The sequence below is a fragment of the Phyllostomus discolor genome, chromosome 1 (genome assembly GCF_004126475.2).
Source record: "Phyllostomus discolor isolate MPI-MPIP mPhyDis1 chromosome 1, mPhyDis1.pri.v3, whole genome shotgun sequence".
Taxonomy (NCBI): Eukaryota; Metazoa; Chordata; class Mammalia; order Chiroptera; family Phyllostomidae; genus Phyllostomus; species Phyllostomus discolor.
This window is the reverse complement of record NC_040903.2, coordinates 216,535,356-216,551,832: the sequence shown is the minus strand read 5'-3', so window position 1 is coordinate 216,551,832 and position 16,477 is coordinate 216,535,356. Positions and strand designations below refer to the sequence as shown.

Below are 16,477 nucleotides of genomic sequence, written 5' to 3'. Positions count from 1 at the left end.
CTCCCCGCTGGTAACCCTCCACGTGATCCCCATTTCTGTGGTTCTGTTCCTGTTCTGCGTGTTGAGTCCTTGTCTTAGCAGCGTGGGGCCTGTTGCAAAAAAGGCTCCTGTAAACCGTGTGGGGTGGAGACTTAGGTACTTGCCAGGGCGGGGCAGCCACTTCTCCGCCCTGTGGCTCTGTGTGGGGGGGGAGGGCTCGGAGAGGGGACGGTGCCGCTGCCTGGCTTCTGGGGGTTTGCCCGGCACTCGTCCCGTTTCCAGTCACCTCACTCCCCCCGGACCCCCCCCCCCCACCAACCCCCAGTCATGTGACTGGCGCCCTTCAAGCTGCTGCCCTGGTGCTGAACACGAGTGGGTGGGTTCGCGTAATTCTAAGCCCACGCGGGCCCTTTAAAGCGGAGTCTCCTGAAAACCCAACAGTCTCTCCCGCCGCCCTGACCCCCCCCTGGTTTGTGCAGCCAGAAGTCACAGGGACTTCTCTGCCCTGTGCTGGAACCCGGGCTGTGTGGTGTGGCCTGGGGCTGGGATCGCGCTCCCGAGGCATCCATCCCGAGTTTTACCCACCACACGGGAATGCGGGACCGCCCGTGCCACCGTCTCCGCCTCTCACCACCCGCCTCTCACCTCTCCACCCCTCCTACCCGTCCAGGTGAATGTGGCTTCTGTGATGCTCGGCTGCCGGCCTTGCACCCAGTTTGACTCTCTGACCGCTCGGGGTGTTGTGTGTTTGGAGGGTTAGCTGTAGTTCTCTCTGGGGCTGCGTGAGGGGGTGAAGCGTGCCTGCCCACGCCTCCACCCTGACCGGAAGTCCCCAGAAAACACGTGGGCCAGAACAGCCTTCGGGACTGCCCCGGAGATCTCCGGCATCCGGGTATCCCCGTCTGCGCCCGAAACCCAGAAAAACCCCGCAAGCGGACACGGGCAGTCCTCCAGCATGGACACAGGGCCTGGAGTCACGAGCCGACCGTGGGCGGTTGGGTCAAGTCTTACTCCAGCCTGCGAGACCTGTCATCGGCGGCAGGGGGGTCATCGGTCCCGATGGTGAACACCCGCACCCTCTGCCATGGCCTCACGGCGGTCAGGCTTGGCTTCCCCTCCACTTCCGATTGGGCCATGGGGCTTTGGTCACCGCTGCTGGCCCTGACGGGAGCAGAGGCTCCTGTGACGGCGTTTGGGCTTGCTCTCTCCCAGTCCGGGGACCTGCCTCCCCGGGACAACCTCAGCCCGGGTCCCGGCAGGAGACACGCAGGTGGAGCGGCCCCACAGCCCCGCAGCCCGAGCAGAGCGGCCCCAGCGGGCCCTCCCACGCCCAGGCGAGAGATAAAGGCTGGCTGCTGCAAACTTCTGAGCCCCTGTGCTTGGCTGTTCCCCCCGCAACTGTGCCGTCACGTAACAAATGCTCCCTCCAAGGGCCTCTTTCCTGTCATCTTCCCAACACACGGCACAGAGCTGCAAACTGCGGGGGTGTTTGGGGCTCCGAGAGACAGCGCCACGGGTTGGGTCCTCCCGGAAGCAGATGCTGAGGTGTAGTTGAGTACAAGAGGCACGTTAAAGAACAGCCCGGCCTGCTGTGGCTCAGTGGACTGAGCACCAGCCTGTGAAACAAAGGGTCACCAGTTCAATTCCCAGTCAGGGCACATGCCTGGGTTGCAGGCCAGGTCCCCAGTGGGGGGTGTGAGAGAGGCAACCACACATGGATGCTTCTCTCCCTCTTTTCTCCCTCCCTTCTAAAAATAAATAAATAAAATCTTAGAAAAGAAACTAGAAATCGTTATAATAAAGAGTCCATTATTTAATTTTTTCATTATTTTTATACCTCTACTAACGTTTAAGTATTATTTGAGGCAACTTAACAATGAAAGGAAAGCCATCAAACCATTAATCATGTCCCCCCACGCCCACTGGTGACAGGCTGTGCTCCCGTCTCATTGGCCAGGACTGGGTCACATGCCCCTCTGCTGAGGGCCGGGGGAGCCAAGACTTGTCCGTTCAGCTTCCCAGCCTCATGGCGGGCTGTCCAGGGGGCGGCCGGGGGAGTCCAGGGGGCGGCCGGGGAGTGACAGAAGACACAACCAAGAGCGTCCGCACTGCACACAAGCAGCGCAGGACAGCCCTCAGTTCTTTCCCCGTCGGACCCAGGAGCCCTGCTCAGCAGCAAAGAAGGTTCCATGTCTTCAGTGTGCAGGACACTGGGCTCTGCTGGGGAGAGGCAGTTAGTTCATTATTCCTCCAAGGTCGCCCCACCCACCCACCCACCCACTCACAAATTCCTGCAGGCACTGAAGGACGCTCCGTGGCGGGACACTCACATCTCCGGGTGCCCACGGCAGGGCCCAGCTCTTGGCAGCCTAACGACAAAGGCACTATTGGCCCCAGAGCCAAACCAGGAGGTGCGGGACTCGGGGGTGGGGGTGGGGGGCTCGGCTTCCCTTGTGGCTCTTGAAAGCTCCCCCAGTCCATCTCTTCTCCCGGACTCTCCCTGGTGGCCTCAACAGCCCCAGACCCTCGTCCTAACCTTGAACCTGAACAGGAGAGCAAGCTGTTCCCCACCGGGGAAGGACTCTGATTGGACCCCTGTCCTGAACAGGAGGCAGTGATGCACCCCACAGGGGCAGGTGCCCCACCTACACAGGGTGAGGCGCTACGGGTCAGCCCACAGAGATGAAGGTACAGACTCCGCAGGGAGAGGGGAGGAGCCAGAGCTGGGCCCACGCTGGTGGGTGACCGTCCTCCAGGTCGCCGGCCCTCAGAGGCCTCCCTCCCTGCTGCCTCACCGCTGCCACTGACACCGGAGGGCCAGGGGGCCCTGGGGGGGGGGTGGCGTGTGCCCAAGCTACTGCGGAAGCGGACACAGCACGCGGCAGGCTCCCAGCTGAGCGGGGCTCTGTCCTCATGGCACTGGCAGCGGTGAGTCCCGGCTGCGGCACCGGCACGGGCACCACCTCAGTGGGACCTGGCCCCCTAGGGAAGGTGCTCAGCCCGGGCCGCTCACACCCGCCCAGCCTCCGCCGGCCCCAAAGAACTGCCCTGTGGGCCCTGGCACATGCCTGCCCTTCCCCGAGATGTGCCCTGTAGCCACCAGCTGCATCAAGACCCAGCCTTCGCCCAGGGTCCCCTCCTCGGACCCCCAACACGCCTGCACACACACACACACACACACACACACACACACATTTCCATTTAAAAATGGGCCTCCTCCTGCTCTCTTACAGAGTCGGTTTTTGTGAAACTGACCGAAGCCCTGCACGGGCGCGTCAGGGTGAGCCGTGGAGGATGCAGCTCACGTAATTACCGCTTTCCCGACTGTTCAGAAGGAAGGACAGACACCCCGGCATCTTCGCAGAGGGAGGCCCCGAGCGCAACCCGCCGACTGGCCACCAGATGGCGCCAACGGCTCGTCCCTGCCTTCGGAGGAAGGGTCCCGACCTGCACCCACACGCGCAGCAGCCGGTCCTCGGTTCCGCCTTCTCCTCCAAGACCGTTTCTTGTACTGCGATGAGGAAAGACGTTGCTTCCTGGCTGGGGCCCCTGTTCGGGGGTGCGTCCGCTGTCCCCGTGCCTGGGTGGCCTTTCTCTGGGGCTCCAGTCTCCCTCGTCACAGAGCCGTGCACCGGAGGGGAACGTAGTGTCTACACTGTCCAGTGTGAGTGTGCAAGTGTGCAAGTGTGTGCGAGTGTGTGTGAGGGGCCCAGCTAGGGGAGGGCGCCCCATCCAGGGTGATCCTGCCCAGCACCCCGAGCAGCCGGGAGAGGCTCCAGCCGCCTGTGACCCAAACTGGGATCGGAGGGCTGGACAATCATCTAGTTTTTATTCTTCTTTCTTAGATGTCTGTGCAGCTCCCACTTATTTCAATGTCGAACATTAGAAATGTTTCAGGTCTTCACCCAGAAGTTCGGGGATGTTTTGGGGGCCAGAAACGGGCCGTCGGAACTGCACTCCTGTTCACGTGGGCTAGCCTAGGGTAACGCCGTTTCGTTATATATTATGCTGTTTCCCTTAACGTGGCACTTCCCAAGGACCTATCGCCGAGGTCGGGCGAAGGCTTTCTGTACTCAGTCATTCAGCCCCACCGCGTGGCCAAATGCACCGGGGCTGCGCCGGGCCTGGGCCAGAGAGGCCCAGAGACGAAGTCTAACTTCAGGTCGGCGCCTGTGCTGGGAGCTGTGCAGGAGGCACCAGTGAGTCTGTGCTCGGGAGGGGATCCAAGCTGAGAGGGGCTCGGTGGACAGGGGTCGGCCTGCAGAAGCAGGGGGCTGGAGGAGGAGCAAACCCTGGGCTTCCGGCTCAGGAGGTCAGCCCAGCCCGGAGGTCAACCAGCCCAGAGGTCAGCCCAGCCAGGGCTCCTGCAGCCTGGCCCCACCCGGCCAAAAAAGCACAGACAGGGACTGGATTACAAGTGCACACCTAACAATATGATATAAAAACACCAACACCCTCCTTCCCCAGTGTGTCAGGGGCACGGTTCCCAGGGGAAGCCCGGGGAGGGGGTGTGTGTGGGAGGGGGCAGGGCCCTGAGGGGTTTCAGTCTTGGCGAGTGTGTCACTGATTTCAGGAACCGGAAGGTCCGCATTCGATAAGGATCTCAGCAGAGCCGGTCACGTGGCGGGCAGGCCCCGGTGTTCCCGGGTTGCAACCGATCGGTCTCTGCATTCCTGGTGACCAGGTGTGCGGGGGGTCAGGGCTGGGTTAGAAGTCCCTGTGTCCTTCCTGGGCAACTGACTGCAACCAAATCCCAACCAGAACGTAAGATTAGACTACCCATTTGATTAATTTGTTACACATTCTACTAGTAATCCTGGAAGGCTGTAACGGAGGAGAAGGAAAGGAAGGGAAAGCTTGTTTTGTATTCCACCCCTGACACGCCTCTCAGCTCCAGGCACGATCCTTCAGGGAGCAGCTGCCAGTGGACAGGGAAGGGTTAGGGTGGTCTCTGAGGCCAGACCCGAGTCCCTGGCCGTGCAGGTAGCCAGGTGGCCCACCAGTCCATTCTTGCCGCCCGGGGCCAGGGGTGGGGCTGAGGGAACAGACCAGGAAACAATGTCAGGTATGCTGGGTGCGCCACCCCGCCCCACCCCCACCCCCACCCCCCACGTTCTGTTCTCTCTGTCCTCCCTCCCTCCCTGTCGATTTCTCTGCTAGGTTCTTCCATTCCAGGCCTCCTGGTAGGGCCTGGCAGGGGTGCCTCCTCCTCAGGACAGGCTGGGGGCTAGGGGCAGGGCCAGTGGGGACCGCAGCCCGTGCTGCAGATCTGAGAGCGCCCAGGCTGGCGTGCAGATGGAGCATGAGGCTGGAGCAACGAGGGGCCGAGGGGCAGGAGGAGCTGGGCCCTGGGCCCTCCCCCCTGGAGAGGGACGGCTGGCTCCGTGTCCCCAGAGCCTGGCACGTCTGGGCTGGGAAGGGGGGGACAAGAACAGGACCGTCGAATGAACAGGTCCGGTGAGAGCCAGCCGAGGGTGGCCACAGCGCGGGGCCGAGGGCCCGGGTTAGGGCCTGAGGGGAAGAGACAGGACTCTGTAGAGGAAAGGCCCACCAGATCGGGCAGCTGTCAGAATGCGGAGGGTGAAGGGTGAGTCAGATGACTGAGAAGGTTTGGAGGTGAGGTCAAGGGGAAAGGAGGGGCTGCCGGAACAAGTCCGGCTGTGCGGCTGGCTCCTGGGAGACTAAAGAACCACCCAACTGGCCTCCCTGCTGGTTCCCACGTGTAAAAAGATCTGGCCCTCACCCGCCCCCCCCATCTCGGAAGCTCCTCAGGGCACCACCCGAGCTGCCTCCTGCTGGGTGGGGGCGGGGGCGGGGCTCCGTGCACACCAAGCCAGAGCAGGGCGGGAGAAGCAGGTGGGGCTCCTGCAAGAGGCTGGGGGCAGGGTGAGGGGGGCGGGGAGGGAGGTCTCAGAGCCCGAGACCTTGCGGACTCCGCGGCCTCCGTCAGCCTGCTCTCTCCTGGGTCTCTCCACCACCAGCTCCGAAGGTGCAGGCCTCCCCGAGTCTCACTGGCTCATCCCAAGGCTTTGCACCCCATGGTCAGAGTGGCCATGGGTCTGACCGGGGTCTCCGGGAAGGACTCCCCCGTCTCCTGACGTCCTCGGCCACACGGGAGCCCCGGGGCGGGGGGGGGGGGGTAGGCACCGTGCCTCAGCTGCCGCCGTCCTCCAAGTCAATGGCGCCTCTTTCCCAAGAGCGAGCCACTGAACGTCCCCATAGAGCTCGATGCCGAGCACCGGTCTTTGCTAAACGTCGGTTTTTTCACAAGCAGCTTGAAGAGGTACAGCTGAGTATATGCCGTGACCCGGGCAGGTTGCAGGTGTGGTTTGACAGGTTCGGCACCGGCGTGCACCTGCAAATCCACCACCACAAACTAGCCAGTGGGGAGACTCATCACCCCAAGCGTCCCCCTGCCCTCCGCACCCTCCCTACTGGTCTCCGCAGGCCTGCCCGCACCCCCCCCCCCAACATACAACCACTGATCTGCCTTCTGACTCGGCGGGTTCGTCTGCATTTTGGAAAACTTTCTATAAATGACCGGCATCTTTCCCTTAACATGATTATTTTGTGTACAGAACACAAAATAGCGAGGTAACTCTCCACAAATTTGAAAGAATTTAAATTGCACAAAGTGATCTCTGGTGACAGTGGAATGAAGCATTAGAACCCAATACCCAGAAGGCATCTGGAAAACCTCCAAATATTTGGGAACTAACACACTTGTAAACGGCCCAGGAGTCAAAGAAGAAACCAATCCAAGGGGAACCAGCAGCGGCTGCGCGCCGGCCCCCGTCCTGGCCGTCTCCAAACCGCAGGCAGTTCATTTCAGCCTTAGAACGACCCCGGGAGGAAGCTGTTTCCATGCCCATTTCACAGACGCTGAGCTGGAGGCACAGAGGCAGGCAGTGGCAGAGCTGGGACCTGAACCCGGGGCACTGGGATCCAGAGTCCGCGCCCCACGTCCCAGCTTCACGGAGGGACGCCGAAGGTTTCAAGTGGAGGAGGAGAACGGCCAGCTTCCCCTGAGCGCAGCATCGCTTCAGGACCAGTTTAGCACAGAACTAGGAGCTAACTCTGCAGGGCTCGGAGACGGGTTAGAAATACTGAGCTGGGCCCTGGCTCAGCAGACGGTGTGCAGGCGTGCGAACCCTAAGGTCGCTGGTGTGATCCCCGATCAGGGCACATGCCTGGGTTGCCAGCCAGGTCCCTGGTTGGGGGGCATGTGAGAGGCAAGCAACTGATGTTTCCCTCTCTTTCCCCTTCCCTTCTCTCTCTAAAAATAAATAAGCAAAATCCTAAAAAAAAAAAAGAAAGAAAGAAAGAAAAGAAATGTTAAGCTAAGGAAGCCGGGTAGAAAAGGGGGTGAGGTAGCCCTGACTGGCGTAGCTCAGTGGATTGAGCACGGGCTGCAAAACAAAGTGTTGCAGGTTCGATTCCCAGTCAGGGCACATGCCTGGGTTGTAGGCCATGACCCCCCCCCAGGAACCACACATTGATGTTTCTCTCTCTCTTTCTCTCTCCCTTCCCTCTCTAAAAATAAGTAAATCTTTTAAAAAAAAAGAGAGGCTCTTGTATCTCTCAAAAAAAAAAACGGGGTGAGGTGGGAGTGGACCCATGGGGGTGGGAGGGCCCTGTGACGTGGCTGAGCCCTGGGGTTCCCTGGGGGGAGGGGGCTGAGTCCTGAGAACCTGTTCACATCCGGGGCTTGGCGGGGCCTGGCGGCGTTCAAGGTGGGGGTGGGCAGAGGTCCCAGTCAGCCGGGGCACAGGCCTAGGCTGCAGGTTCTGCCTCCTGTTGGGGCGCACAGGAGACAACGAATTGATGTTTCCCTCCCCCTTCCTCTTTAAAATCAATAAACATACCCCCAGGTGAGGACTTAAAAAGAAAAAAAAAAAAGGAAAGAGACAGGAAACAGCATGGGAACTGAGCCAGACAGGCAGGTGGGTGCCCGGCAGGGGCTCGCCCACCCGGCTAAGGAGCCGAGGTTCTCCCAGAGGCGAGGGGTGTCGGGCTGTCGGCGAGGGTTTGGACAGGGTCAGGTCCGTGCTCTCAAAGCTCAGCCCGGCTCCAGGGCGGAGACAGGGCTGGGAAGGGGCAAGGAGCAGTGCGAGGTGGGTGGGGAAGGAACAACAGCAGGGAAGGTGGGAATTCCAGGGGCATGCAGAGACCACAAATGGCAGGACTCACCCACCCAGATGCCCTGCGGGGATGCTTGGAGTTCTAGGAGATGGTGGGCTCATCACCTGGCTAGGGAGCCCTGGAGGGTGGCCAGGTGGGGCTGGGGGGCGGGGAGGGTGGCCTCAGCATCCAGGCGTGGTCTGGCCTTTTCACACAGGTCCTGTTCCAGCAGCTCAGGTTACGGGCGGGGGCGAGTGCACAGAGGAGACGGACAGAGCCTCCCTGCGGCAGAAGGCGGGGGAGGGGGGGTTGTTACTGCGACCCTAAAGAGAGCAGGGTGGTTCCCGAGGGGTCAGAGGGCAGGCCTGAAACCATCCTGGGTTTCAGTAACCAAGGCGCGGGCAGCCGGGGGCAGCTGGAGGGCCGGAGGATCTGGAAGGTGGGGGGACGATAACGTAGGGGGCTTGCTGGGAGACACAGGTGCCGGGGTGGCCGGGGGATGGCTCATCTTGAACCTCCCGGGCCGCTGCAGAAGCGAGGCAGAAAGGACACAGCGGGCCAGGCCTCTAGGCCAGGAGAGCAGCAGGGCAGCTGGTGGCGCCAGCCTCCGCCGCCGCGTGGTGACCTTTCCCCGCCCGCAGGGGCGACCGGAAACCTGCCGTTTCAATTGCCCCTCCTACCTCTTCCTCCCCCCCCCTCGAGCCCAGGCCGCTGGGAAAACCCGGGCTGAGCACCTCCGACCCCGCTGGGGACGGAAGCGCAGTCTGCAACGTGCCCCGCAGGCGCCTGACGACCCGCCACGTGGGCGCTGGGCTCCATCCTGTGTTTCCTGTTTTAAAGGGAGTCAGGGCGCCCCATGCCCGTGTCGCTCTCCTGACGGGTCTACGCGCCCCAGTTGGAGAAGCCCGTTCCCGCAAAAGCTGGGTTACCCTGGAGATGAGCCAGGGGAGGGATGTTCAGTCAAGTTTGTTTACATCCTAAGGAGCTTCTAGATTGTTCCCAAAGGCCCGGAGCCTGAGGAGGAGGCCCGCAGTGGGAGGACCTAGAGACAAAGGAGCTACGGGTGGGGGACGACCTCTGGAACAGTCTGGAAGGGTCTGGGGCGCGGCGGGGCCCGGGCGCTCAGGTCCCCCCGCTGAGACACCCAGTTGCGGAGCCGGCAGAGTCTAAAGCCCCTTCCCCGTGTGACCCCTGCCACCTGGCGTGGCTCAGAACGCTCGGCAGATTCCCCTCGAGACAGTGGCTCTCGGCGCAAGTTAATGGCCCCAGCCACGAGTTACATGCTTGACGTGGGTACCTCGCATTACGTAGAAGGAGTAAAAAAGACGGCCTTATCACGATGGGTGTAGCTGGGGGCGCAAATATGTTCACCAAATGCCGGGATTTCAGCCTCAGGGGCCCCCAAGTGTGAAGGAGGCGTCTTTAGAGAAACCCAGAGGTTGCCTTAAGTCTGGAGTATTCGGGACAGCGCTCGCGCCCCGGGGAGCGTCCCCCGCGCACAGTGGGGCGTCCGCCCGGGGGGGGGGGGGGCTCGCACTACCGCCGGCGCCTCTCGAGGCCCCAGGGACCCCCCCTTCTAGTGAAGGCGGAAACCGGGGGCTTGGTGGCCGCCCGAATTCCAGGGACCTGTACCCACGGCCCGGCCGAAGACACGCCGTCCTGTCCTCCAGCCCCGGGCCGGACTCCACGTGGCGGCCCCGTCCCCCAGGCTCCCAAACGTGGCCGGAACCTCTGCCCACTGCCCCCCGCCCCTACCCACGGCCTCAAGGTCCTGAACCTGGCAGCGGCCCCCCGACGCCGGGCGCCCCAGTTCTGAGGCCGGGAGCGACGCCAGCGGGGACGTGAGGGTCCGCCCTCCCCTTAACTCCCCAGCGGCCCCACCGTGGGGGCGCGCCCAGAGCCACAAGTTCGCTCTGCGGACTTGTCCGGAGCGCGGGCCCCGCAGCCGGCCCCGGGGCGGCGAAAGGGCCCCGGAGCGCCGTCCGCCCGCGCGCCGAGGCGGGGGCGCGGGAGCCGAGCGCAGGACGCAGGGACCCGGGCGAGCGCAGGGCGGCGCCCGAAAGCTCGGTACCTTCCCGAGACTTCCAGGCCGCGCAGGCGCGCTGAGGCGGCGGTTGGGGGGGAGGGGGAGGCGCGGGTGGCCGCCAGCGCGCAGGCGCGGGCGCGCGGCCGCGGCGGCGGTTGGGGAGGGTTCTTCCGGAAGGTTCCGGAGCTTTCTGGAAAAGGCGTCGCGCGCGCAGGGCGGGCCCGCGTCTATATAAGGGAGGAGCGAGCGCTGCGCGCCAGTTGCCTCTGCGTCGTCCTGCAGCTGCGTGGTGGCGGAGCCCGTGCGGTCCAGTAGCCAAGGTGAGGGGGCGGTTGGGGGTCGGGGTCGCGGGGCGCAGGGGATTCAGGGGGTTCAGGGGCCGAGGGGGCCGGCGGGCGGGCGTCTGTAGAGCGGCGGGGACTCGGGGCCTGTCGGCGTGGGGCGGCCCTGGTCGGCCCGGAGGCCTCGGGCCTGCTGCGGGCCCACCTCCCCCACCCCCTTCGGGCCTTCCCGCGCGGCCGGGCCTGCGGCGTGGGGCCCACCCGGGAGAGGGGCCGCCCCGGGCCGGTCCCGGTCCCGGGCCGCCGGTCGGAGCCGCAGCGAGGCAGCGCGCGCTGCCTCTCGGCGGCTGGCTCGGGCGGCTTGGGGGCGCGCTCCCGACCGCCGCGCGGACGCAGGAATGAGGTCATCGCTTTGTCGGCGGCTTTCGGTTGATCTGCTGGTGGCTTAAGCGGGGTTTTAGAAACTCGGGTGGGGGGGCGCCGCGCCGCGGGGTCTCGAGCGCTCGTGTCGCCGCAGATGCCGGAGGAAGCCCAGAACCACGACCAGCCCATGGAGGAGGAGGAGGTGGAGACCTTCGCCTTCCAGGCGGAGATCGCGCAGCTCATGTCGCTGATCATCAACACCTTCTACTCGAACAAGGAGATCTTCCTGCGGGAGCTCATCTCTAACTCCTCCGACGTAAGTGCGCGCGCGCCCCGTCGGCTCTTGGTTCCACACTCCCCGACCCCCAGGGCCTCGGGCCTGACGGTGTGCGCGCGCTTCCCTAGGCCCTGGACAAGATCAGATACGAGAGCCTGACGGACCCCAGCAAGTTGGACTCCGGGAAGGAGCTGCACATCAACCTCATCCCCAACAAGCAGGAGCGCACCCTCACCATCGTGGACACGGGCATCGGCATGACCAAGGCCGACCTGATCAACAACCTGGGCACCATCGCCAAGTCGGGAACCAAGGCGTTCATGGAGGCTCTGCAGGCTGGCGCCGATATCTCGATGATCGGGCAGTTCGGCGTCGGGTTTTACTCGGCCTATCTGGTTGCTGAGAAGGTGACCGTGATCACCAAGCACAACGACGACGAGCAGTACGCCTGGGAGTCCTCCGCGGGAGGCTCGTTCACCGTGCGCACCGACACAGGTGGGCACCTGGTGCGGAGGGGGGCTCTGTGCTGGGGTGGGGGGGGTGTCTGCGCGGTCCCGCTGGAGTTGGGGCACGGGCTGGTGAGGAGTGATAGTGCAACGCCTGACCCCGAGGTTTATCTCTCGGGACGCAGTTAGCTGTGGGGCCAGTGCTGGGCAGCGGCAGGGAGCCCTGCAGTGCGTCCTGGCTTCAGGAGGGCTAGGTGGGGCCGTGGAGAGCTGGGGGTGTTGTGGGTTGGTTGGGTGGTTTTAATATTTAAATTTAGAAGGGGGACCAAAGTGAACTGGTTGCTTTTCGTTACATGCCTCCAACTGGGGGTCTGGGTGGCAACCCAGGCATGTGCTCTAATGGGGAATCAACCCAGTAAGTAAGCTTTTGGTTCACAGGCCAGCACTCAGTCCACTGAGCCACACCAGCCAGAGCAAGATTGGAACTGCATGATGTTGATTTGGCTGGTAGTTGAGATCGAAATTGAGCTGGTTTCCATCCTCCTTTTCAGGGGAGCCCATGGGACGTGGAACCAAGGTCATCCTGCACCTGAAAGAGGACCAGACCGAGTACTTGGAGGAGAGGAGGATAAAGGAGATTGTGAAGAAGCACTCGCAGTTCATCGGCTACCCCATCACACTCTTCGTAAGTTTCCGCGTGACGTGTACGCAGACAATTGGAGCGACCAGCCAGCCCCCCTGAGTTGGAGATCTGGCGGGGAGGCAGAGCCCTGGCTGCTGCGGTTGCTGGGCCGGTCCGAGTCCGACGCTCACTGTCTCCGGGGCCGGGGCTGAGTTTTTTGACCGCACTGAGTGCTGACGAGGAGTTTCCTGGCTACCGTTTGCCAGCTGCTTCGGCTTTGCTGTACAGTCCCGACTGCTCCAGTTTGCGTTTTTGTTGTAAGACGAGGTTTTTTGTCCTCTGCAGGTGGAGAAGGAGCGTGATAAAGAAGTCAGCGATGACGAAGCGGAGGAGAAGGAGGAGAAGGAAGAGGAGAAGGAGAAGGAAGAGAAGGAGTCGGACGACAAGCCCGAAATCGAAGATGTGGGCTCCGACGAGGAGGAGGAGGAGAAGAAGGACGGCGACAAGAAAAAGAAGAAGAAGATCAAGGAGAAGTACATCGACCGGGAGGAGCTGAACAAGACGAAGCCCATCTGGACCAGGAACCCCGACGACATCACCAACGAGGAGTACGGGGAGTTCTACAAGAGCCTGACCAACGACTGGGAGGACCACCTGGCCGTGAAGGTGAGTGGCTGCGGGGGCTGCGAGGCCGGCCCGCCCGGCCCCTCTCCGACCTGGGCTTGCTGAGTCGGGAGCTGCACGCGCCGACCCGCTGACTCGGACTCGGCGCCCGTGTCTCGTTCCAGCACTTCTCCGTGGAGGGGCAGCTGGAGTTCCGAGCCCTGCTCTTCGTGCCGAGGCGCGCTCCCTTCGACCTGTTCGAGAACCGGAAGAAGAAGAACAACATCAAGCTGTACGTGCGCAGGGTGTTCATCATGGACAACTGCGAGGAGCTGATCCCCGAGTACCTGAGTGAGTGGGCGGGGCCCTCGCCCTGGGGGAGGGGGGGTCCGTGCCTGAGTGCGCTTGGCCCCGGGAGTGACTCCGGTCTGTCTGTTTGCAGACTTCATTAGAGGCGTGGTGGACTCCGAGGATCTGCCTCTGAACATTTCCCGGGAGATGTTGCAGCAGAGCAAAATCTTGAAAGTTATCAGAAAGAACTTGGTCAAGAAGTGCCTGGAACTCTTCACCGAACTGGCGGAAGACAAGGAGAACTACAAGAAGTTCTATGAGCAGTTCTCCAAGAACATCAAGGTGGGTGCGGACACACGAGCGTGGGTGGCGGCGACGACGACACTGGCCTCTGGAACTCGCGGGTTCTCCCGCCGCAGGAAAAGCCCCCCTGAAGCCCTGTTGCCTTACAGCTCGGGATACACGAGGACTCCCAGAACCGGAAGAAGCTCTCGGAGCTGCTGAGGTACTACACGTCCGCGTCCGGCGACGAGATGGTGTCCCTCAAGGACTACTGCACGAGGATGAAGGAGCACCAGAAGCACATCTACTACATCACAGGTGCCTGGCGGGGCGCGCGGGGGGTCGCACTTCACCTGTGGGGCTCTGCGTGCACGGGGTGGGGGGATCTGACCGGACAGTACGCGAAGGCCCTTCCTGTGAGAAGTCTGAAAGTAGCCCTCCGACACCAGGTGAGACCAAGGACCAGGTGGCCAACTCGGCCTTCGTGGAGCGCCTGCGCAAGCACGGCCTGGAGGTGATCTACATGATCGAGCCCATCGACGAGTACTGCGTGCAGCAGCTGAAGGAGTTCGAGGGGAAGACGCTGGTGTCCGTCACCAAGGAGGGCTTGGAGCTCCCGGAGGACGAAGAGGAGAAGAAGAAGCAGGAGGAGAAGAGAACCAAGTTTGAAAACCTCTGCAAGATCATGAAGGACATCTTGGAGAAGAAAGTAGAAAAGGTGTGTGTTCTCTCGTACTTGCGTTTCCTAACCTTTGACACTTAAAAGTAGTATAAATAAGGTTTTCAAAGTCGAAGCCACACAAGCGGCGTCTTCTCGTTCAGTTCTCTTCAGTGAGTGGGTGAAAGCCGCCAGTCGCCCGGTTCAGTGACCAGTGTGGCTGCTCCTGTGGCCCTCAGGCCTGAGCCGCACGGGGGGGGGGGGGGGGGGGGGGTGCAGAGCGGGGGCACAGTGTTCCCGGTCCGTCGGTACTGGGGCTCCTCACGCACCACCTCACGGTACACGCTTTGACCGCACGTGCACAGGTGGTGGTGTCAAACCGACTGGTGACCTCCCCGTGCTGCATCGTCACGAGCACGTATGGCTGGACGGCGAACATGGAAAGGATCATGAAGGCGCAGGCCCTGAGGGACAACTCGACCATGGGCTACATGGCGGCCAAGAAGCACCTGGAGATCAACCCGGACCACTCCATCATCGAGACCCTGCGGCAGAAGGCGGAGGCCGACAAGAACGACAAGTCGGTGAAGGACCTGGTCATCCTGCTGTACGAGACGGCGCTGCTGTCGTCCGGCTTCAGCCTGGAGGACCCCCAGACGCACGCCAACAGGATCTACAGGATGATCAAGCTGGGCCTCGGTGAGCACGCGGCCTCCGGCCGGAGGGGGGCCTTGGTGACTACCGGGGGGGGGAGGGTTCCTTTGAGCTCTTCGGTGAGCCCGGTTGGGGTCTCGGGAGCAGCTTGGGGCGTGTTTATCTCTCGGTCACGTGGCAAGGGGGTGGGGTGGGCCTCCTGCTTCGTGAGCACTAAACAGCAGAAATCACGGGCCTTGTGCCTGCGGAGCCCTCGGGGGTTATGAGCCAGCAGCACTGGCCGATGGGGCGGTTCTAGGGAAGCTGATGCGGGGGGCTCTTGTCTCCGAAAAGGCATCGACGAGGACGACCCCACAGCGGACGAGAGCAGCGCCGCCGTGACGGAGGAGATGCCGCCCCTGGAGGGGGACGACGACACCTCGCGCATGGAGGAGGTGGACTAGGCCGCCCGCCGGCGGCTGCCCGCCCGCCCACGTGTTCCGTTCTTCACCTTCATTCCCTTGGACGGTATATTTTCAAGGACTGTTTTATTTTTGTTAACATTTAAAACCCGTATGGCATGACAGTAACTACTTGGGAAAGAGGAGGCCTCTTTCCCTCGGCGTGGGATGCTGGGGCAGTGCGGGCCCTGAGCGCACCGGCTCCGGGTCCCCGCTGGGCTCGTGTTCGCGGGACGCGGTTCTGCCCGCTGTGCAGTGTGTGTGGTCCCAACAGTCTCCGCTCGTGGTCCTTGCTCTTTGGTTGTTGACGTGTTGAGGTGAACAGCTTCTGTCCCCCTAGGATCGACTCCGCAAACCTGCCGTCCCCTGTAGTTGCCAGCTGCATGCACAGCCTCTAGACGCCAGTGCGCCTGGGCGGCCGCGCCCGCCGGGAGGGGGTGGGTGCCTCTCCGCGGGGCCCCTGCCCACAGATGGCTGCCCGGGCGTGCTGCGCAGCCGTCTGGAAGTAGCTCCGAGTTTTGTGAATGGAAACGTAGTGCTCAGCTCACATTCTGCTTTAAAAGGTTGTGACAAATACACACGAATTAAAAAAGTTCTGTGGAGGTGTCTTCTGTGGGGCGGCCACGGGGGTGAGGGGCTGGTGCCGGCGACAGGTGGTCTCAGCTCTGCGTGAGAGCCTGAGGGGTGCGCACCCTGCCTGGGAGAAGACTCGGGTTAGAGGGGGAGGGAGAAAGAAAAACGTCAGACTGTGGTTGCTTTTCACACACTCCATCGGGGACCTGACCCACAACCCAGGCATATGTGCCCTGACTGGGAATTGAACCAGTGACCCTTCAGTTCGTAGGCCCACACTCGAATCCACTGAGGCGCATCAGCCAGGGCTGCCCAGAGTCTTAGTGGAACCTGGGGGGTTGTGGGGGGAATCCCTGTGCCAGACACGATGCATTCCTTGTCCTTAAGTCTGTGAGCCCCTTGGCCTCGGGAAAGCCTCCAAGTTCAAGTCCACTCACTGCCCCCGCCACGTGGTCACCTTGGCCGCTGCTGTTCTGTTCCTGGGCCACGAGCATCGGGAGAGGGTGGTCGCTGCAGGGGCGGACGTGGGGGTGGTGACGGCTCCCTGCCCGACAGCTTGGCAGACATGGAGAGCGGGTCCCTCCAGGTTCTGGGTTCCAAGGCCACCTACGGGAGGCAACAGGGACTGATGGCAGAGGCAGCGTGGGGTCCCATGCTGGGGCAGGTCTGACCTGGTACTGGGGGGTGGGGGGGCGGGGACTGAGGGCCTGCCGAACACTGACTGCCCCGGCTCACTCGAGCACCCTGAGCAGAGGTTCCCAGGGAGGACCCCAGCAGACGGGTGGGTGTCGGAGCCCACGGGTCACCCCAGTGCCCACGGTTTCCCAGCTGCAGGAGGAGTGGGGTGCACGTCTCCAGTGG

The 16,477-nt window shown here is 62.7% G+C and overlaps 1 protein-coding gene across 1 annotated transcript; it reads left to right on the top strand.

The window, feature by feature from the left end:
• Positions 1–10,255: 10,255 nt before the first annotated feature.
• Positions 10,256–15,635, top strand: HSP90AA1 (heat shock protein 90 alpha family class A member 1). Its single transcript, XM_028505856.2, has 11 exons — positions 10,256–10,446; positions 10,925–11,086; positions 11,176–11,542; positions 12,045–12,178; positions 12,461–12,781; positions 12,904–13,069; positions 13,161–13,351; positions 13,462–13,609; positions 13,741–14,009; positions 14,315–14,648; positions 14,937–15,635. Exons 2-11 carry the CDS (start codon positions 10,925–10,927, stop codon positions 15,044–15,046), a joined length of 2,202 nt encoding a protein of 733 aa, XP_028361657.1. The 5' UTR covers positions 10,256–10,446; the 3' UTR covers positions 15,047–15,635.
• Positions 15,636–16,477: the final 842 nt, after the last annotated feature.

Bases quoted from the DNA above. Each gene is read 5' to 3' on its own strand.
- HSP90AA1 (XM_028505856.2), top strand. From the start codon at position 10,925: ATGCCGGAGGAAGCCCAGAACCACGACCAGCCCATGGAGGAGGAGGAG. The intron at 11,543-12,044 runs GTGGGCACCTGG...CCTCCTTTTCAG, and splicing joins CACCGTGCGCACCGACACAG to GGGAGCCCATGGGACGTGGA. The intron at 12,179-12,460 runs GTAAGTTTCCGC...TGTCCTCTGCAG, and splicing joins GCTACCCCATCACACTCTTC to GTGGAGAAGGAGCGTGATAA.